General features: G+C 33.9%; 1 protein-coding gene across 1 annotated transcript; it reads left to right on the top strand.

Moving 5' to 3' along the window:
* The first annotated feature begins 66 nt into the window (after positions 1-66).
* LOC112744784 (aspartic proteinase 36-like) lies at positions 67-5,138 on the top strand. The gene is made up of 10 exons (XM_072234016.1): positions 67-600; positions 1,336-1,465; positions 1,718-1,965; positions 2,428-2,655; positions 2,837-2,999; positions 3,080-3,153; positions 3,657-3,744; positions 4,214-4,289; positions 4,393-4,464; positions 4,627-5,138. The coding sequence occupies exons 1-10, from the start codon at positions 377-379 to the stop codon at positions 4,773-4,775; spliced, it is 1,452 nt and encodes a 483-aa protein (XP_072090117.1). The 5' UTR covers positions 67-376; the 3' UTR covers positions 4,776-5,138.
* Positions 5,139-6,077: the final 939 nt, after the last annotated feature.

The raw sequence follows: 6,077 nt of genomic DNA on the forward strand, positions 1-6,077 counted from the left end.
TATTCTAAAAAAGTTTAAATGACAAAATTATTTTTAAAAATATTAAAATATAACAAAAATTGCCATGAAGTTTTTCTTTATGTCTACTTCACCTCCAAGGCTCCAAATATTTTTTTTTTATCACATTTTAAAACATTTTTAAAATATTTTTTATCCATTTCACTTTTGAATATATTTTTGTCAACAATTAAAACATTTTCTTTTTTTGTAATATACTCATTTCAGTTCCACCAATAAGGTGAACTCCAGAATCAGAAATTTCAAGCTACACACGCAGAAGACTCGCCACACTTACCAAAACATAATCATCATACAGAAGAAAATTCTAACGACTGAATTCTGAAAATTTTCAACTGTAACAACGACAAGAATTTCAATGATGACGAGTGTGGTGATGTTGTTGTTGTTGATGATGATGATGGTGTTTTCGATTTCAGCTGTTGCTGCCACCCACGGCGGCGTCTTCAGCGTTAAGTACAAGTACGCCGGCCAGCAACGTTCCCTCTCCGACCTCAAGGCTCATGACTACCGCCGCCAGCTCTCCCTCCTTGCCGGCGTTGACCTTCCGTTGGGCGGCTCAGGCCGCCCTGATGCCGTCGGGTACCGCCCATTCCTTATTCTCAATTTCCCAATTTGGTTGTTTTATTGATCGTTATTGGTGAATTTGATTTTTTTTTTTGGATTTATTTGAGGCTGTTATTTAGTATAGATTTTCGATGAGTTATTTTGTGTTATAGAAAGAAATTATTAGATGCTAACTTTAAAATATTCATGGATCGCTCTAAGTAAGATAATGCTGTTAAATCTTAATTACTTATTAAGTGTTTAGAGTCTTGGGAATGGAATTCTCGTTAGGAGAATCTTACTTCCTTTATGAGACCTTAGTTGTGTCGAGCCGGATTAATCTGGTTTCGGTGGTTCCTTGAAATAGGACTCGGATGCTGGTAGTTAGTGGTTGGTCCTCCCAATTCGTGAAGCTGGAACATCAGTTTACATATTGTCATAGTACTATCTTTTTTGGTGCTATATGAGCACCTAATAATTTCTCGGGCGGTGTGTCGTTGCTCTTGCTATTATTATTCGTCGATTGCTTGGTGCATTGGCTTTTGTGGTGGTTAGAAACTGTGAGAGAGGAGTTGATGATTTTGAGAGAACTAAGGTGCGCTACAAAGCAAATGTGGCATGCAAATATGCAATCAATGCTTCCGATTTCTAGTTGCTCTTTGTGGAGTGTGTTTTTTTCGTTTGCTTTGTATAATTATATCTGGATTTCGGCTCATGGAATTTTAATTATTCTTGGTGGATTGTGTTTGCTTTTTTTGTTTTGTTATGTAGGCTTTATTATGCCAAAATTGGGATTGGGACTCCTTCAAAGGACTATTATTTGCAGGTTGATACTGGGAGTGATATTATGTGGGTTAATTGTATACAGTGCAAAGAATGTCCCAGCAGAAGTAACCTTGGCGTATGCCCTCTCTTTTCTCCATTTCAATTTTGTACGATAATTATTTTTGAATAAGTTTGGGAAAACATGTATTTTCAGGATATAAATAGTGTAAGAATATTCTATAAAGTGTATATGCATGAAGCCTTTCTCATTGTGAAAACTAGCATTTTACGATAAGCCTACAGCCTTGTAATCTGCATGTATGCCTGAACCATGTACAGCCTCAACACTGTTCTTATTTGCATTTGAATTTCTTTTTGGGTATTAAAGATGGACCTTACACTCTACGACATCAACGAATCCTCCTCTGGTAAACTAGTTCCTTGTGATCAAGAGTTTTGCAAAGAGGTAAATGGGGGTCTTCTGTCTGGATGCACTGCTAACGTGTCATGTCCATATCTGGAGATATATGGTGATGGCAGCTCCACTGCAGGTTACTTCGTGAAGGATGTTCTCTTATATGATCAAGTGTCTGGAGACCTTGAAACGGCTTCAGCTAATGGAAGTGTTATATTTGGGTGAGTTTTCTCATGGAAGTAATGTATGTTATTATGCATATGTGGAGGTCACATGATTGTTTTTAAATTTATAAGCAGCCGCTTTGTCTTATTCAAATCATCAAATGACAATAATTTATCCTTTTTTTTTAATCATTATTTGTTATATTAAGTGTTAACAGTTTCTGTTAATACCATTTCACTGCTTAAATTTAAACTCTTCCATCAGTGAAATTGATCAGTTTTACCAAACATAGTGGCTTTTTGGTTTAGTTGTTTGGACTTTGGAGACTTTGGGCACGCTCCAAGATAAACCTTTCACCAGTATTGAATAAGTTTATGTTTTTTTTGGAGGCAATCGTGTCATGATGCTTTGCTAATTATTTTTTTGTGTATGATAAATTAGCTTGATATACTTAAATATGTCCTCTGTTTTTCATTTTTCCTTCCTTCCAATTTAACATGAGAGTTTGATTTTTTCAGGTGTGGTGCTAGACAGTCTGGAGATCTAAGCTCATCAAATGAAGAAGCACTTGATGGAATACTTGGATTTGGAAAAGCTAATTCTTCATTGATTTCACAACTTGCTTCTTCTGGCAAAGTGAAAAAGATGTTTGCTCATTGTTTAAATGGAGTAAATGGAGGTGGTATTTTTGCTATTGGGCATGTTGTGCAGCCTAAAGTGAACGTGACTCGATTATTACCAGACCAGTATGTCATCTCTCAAATATACTTTGTTTGGTGTTAAAAATTGCTCATTTGGGATAATTTTGTTTTTTAACATATGAAAGGTTTTGTATACTTGGATACAAAGTCTTTATTCTTCTGTTTATGATATTTCCTTTTCAAAAATCCATACTTTGAGATATCTGACATGGGAAAAAAAAATTAGGCCTCATTATAGTGTCAATATGACGGGGGTTCAAGTTGGCCATACTTTTCTTAGTCTATCAACAGATGCATCTCAACAAGGGGACAAAAAAGGGACAATAATTGACAGTGGCACAACCTTGGCCTATCTACCTGAAGCAATTTATGAGCCACTAGTGTCTAAGGTATATAAGAGTTTCATTGTTTTAAGAAACTTTACGTTACAACTTTGTATATTTTAGTTTGAATTGCTTTCTTTGGATAGATAATTACTCAACAACCTGACTTAAAAGTCCAGACTCTCCATGACGAGTATACATGCTTTCAGTACACTGGAAGGTATGACGCATTAATATGCATTGACTCATCCTTCTACAGTATTAATGCTTTGATGGGGTTTTATCATAATCTTGTCTTTCTTGAGTACACATCTGAAAATGAAATGTTTATGCATTCATGTTCTGCTTATATATGGTGTTCCACTATTGGATGGAACAGCATAGGCACTATGAAAATCCTTTGTTTTGTGGCTAGATTTGAAAGGAAAGGCCTATAGTGGGAGTGATTTTGAAAATGTTAGTTGATGATTAGCATTAGAAATGTTAGCAATGCACCATGGAATTTGGTGCTTTTGAAGGTCACTTCTATAGAGTTCTTTCTGACATAGCAGTTGAGCATGGCATGACTGGACTGCGATATGTTTTTATCAGTTTATTTTTCTGAAATCATTTAGTATGTATCGTTGGGGTGCTTCAATAACTAGTCACATCCCTTAGTGTACCCAATGACTTCTAGTATCTCTCCATTCAGTTTTGTAACTGCTATTTGTTTCGATGTTGCAGTGTTGATGATGGATTTCCACTTGTCACTTTCTATTTTGAAAATGGACTCTCCTTGAAGGTTTATCCGCATGATTATCTATTTGCTTCTGTAAGTACACAACAAATCCCATTACATCTTTGTTGTTATGACTATCAAAGGGTTGTTGACCCTTGTTTTGGGACCTATCGTTGGCTTATTCTGTCATTTGAGCCACTCATGCTTTATCTTTGTCATTTACTTCTCAAGTGTGGCATAAGCTTTCTGTTTGAGATTGCACTTCCAGTACAACATTGATTTGAAAAAATTTACTAGCATAGATGATGAGGGAAAGAAATTAGATGAAATAAAAACAACTTATTAAAATGTCATGTAGTAAGAGATATCTTAGTATTCTTTTAAAAAATGAGCAACTATATCAATAACAATATGGACATTTTCAAAAAGTGCGGCTTGCATCAATCTTCTTTCCTCTAATTTTCCAATTTCATTCCATCTGAAAGCGTGCAAAGCACCACATTTAATGCCTCTTAATCGTTATGTATAATACAAGTTAAATACTAACATAGCCTGTCTGCAGGATAACTTCTGGTGCATTGGTTGGCAAAATAGTGGGACTCAGTCCAGAGATAACAAGAATATGACTTTACTGGGTGGTATTTTTCTTAAAAACCTTTGCCCATGCCAACTTTATGATTTATTGCTACTATGCTTCGTAATGTCTGAATTTCAACAATACTTTTCATTTATTTATTGCAGATTTGGTGCTTTCAAATAAACTTGTCTTTTATAACCTTGAAAGTCAAGTTATTGGATGGACCGAGTACAACTGTGAGTATCATTTTTTGGTTTTTTGAAAAGAAAGTCAGGTCGCATTATCTGTTTGCAAGTCATTTAGGTTTGGGTTAGAATTGGTAATAAAATTACAGGATTTCAATTTTAATTTAGAATTGACTTCTTACATGTAATAATATCATTTTTGTTGCATGACAGGTTCTTCAACCATTAAAGTGAGGGACGAGCGAACTGGCACAGTTCATTTAGTTGGTTCCCACTATATATCTTCTGCTTGCACTTTAACTACCAATCGGGTGATGATGACCTTGTTTCTAATTGCACTTCTTCACAAGTTGATTCATTGAAATGGAGCAATAATATAAATATATATAACACAAGTCCAAAATTATGGTTAAAGGAATTGAAAATAGAAATAACATGAAAGCTATTAATGGAAGAAACTTAGTCTTTAGGAACCCTCCAATGATTTGTAAATGTGATTTCAAGGAATATCAGGGCTCTTACCATTGGGAACCTTTAATTTTAGTTCCTGTTATTTCTTTTTGTGGTGGGGGTGGGGAAAGGAGGAGTTTGGGGTTTAAATTTTGCTCCCGATGGGGGAATTTGTAAATTACAAAATCTTACCAATTGTATATGCTATTAGAGTTTAATCTTAGCAGCATAGCATGGCATGGGTCCCAAATTAATACAGAATAATGTCCTATAAATTAAGCGTATTTGGTCCTCATCATTTTCATTTTTCTCATACAAATCAACGTTATGGTTCGAAACGTAAATATCCAATTCTAAATTTCGCTTTGTATATTATGGCAACAGCCAACAGGGGCTAATTTTATTTACCTTTGAAAACTTTTTTTTTTTTTTGTGGAAACTCATGTGCAGTTAATTTTATGTGAAGTTGATAGTTGAAAATAATTAAATGATTTGACAAGTTTGACTAAATTGTCATCTAACGATTTTCAGCTATCAACTTCACATAAAGTTAACTGCACTTGAGTTTTGATCACTTTATAAATAAGTATTATGAGTTCTTGAGTATTTATTTATGTAAGTAATAGTCCGGTAGTCACTTACCTTGAACCAAGTCATCAGTAGTTTCCAGGATAAATTCTCTCTGTTGGCGAACATTTACTGGGGTTGTGTTTTTTATATTCATATGATTTCAATATATTTTGGACAAATATAAATAATTAAGTAGAATAGATATACCTTTGTAATACTTGCATTTATAACATTCAATTTTTACATAAAAACATGTATTTACTTTTTATGACAAAAAATTATTAATCTTCCGTATTGTCTCTTTTTTGCTTGATTCATTCTAAATTATTGTAAAATGCCACTAACAAGTTAAAACATTTTGTGGTAGGTAAAATAAGTAAGATAAAGAGAGGAAAACATCTTTAGCGAAGAGAGTACCATAACAATGAGTTTTTAGTGTGAAAGTCAATCGTGTATTATCACAAAGTTAAAATTTTTTTTTAAATTTATTATTTAAAAAATTATTTAAATAGATAAATTTAATAAATTATTGTGTACAACTTTTTACGATATACGAAAATTAAATTCATTACAGTAACAAAAAGTTGGTGAAAGCATAAAGGAGCCCATGAAGCATCGGGATTCAAAAGCAAAGCGGAAAGCCC

The sequence above is a fragment of the Arachis hypogaea genome, chromosome 4 (assembly GCF_003086295.3).
Source record: "Arachis hypogaea cultivar Tifrunner chromosome 4, arahy.Tifrunner.gnm2.J5K5, whole genome shotgun sequence".
Classification (NCBI taxonomy): domain Eukaryota; kingdom Viridiplantae; phylum Streptophyta; class Magnoliopsida; order Fabales; family Fabaceae; genus Arachis; species Arachis hypogaea.

Bases quoted from the DNA above. Each gene is read 5' to 3' on its own strand.
- LOC112744784 (XM_072234016.1), top strand. From the start codon at position 377: ATGATGACGAGTGTGGTGATGTTGTTGTTGTTGATGATGATGATGGTG. The intron at 1,966-2,427 runs GTGAGTTTTCTC...TGATTTTTTCAG, and splicing joins AATGGAAGTGTTATATTTGG to GTGTGGTGCTAGACAGTCTG. The intron at 2,656-2,836 runs GTATGTCATCTC...AAAAAAAATTAG, and splicing joins ACTCGATTATTACCAGACCA to GCCTCATTATAGTGTCAATA.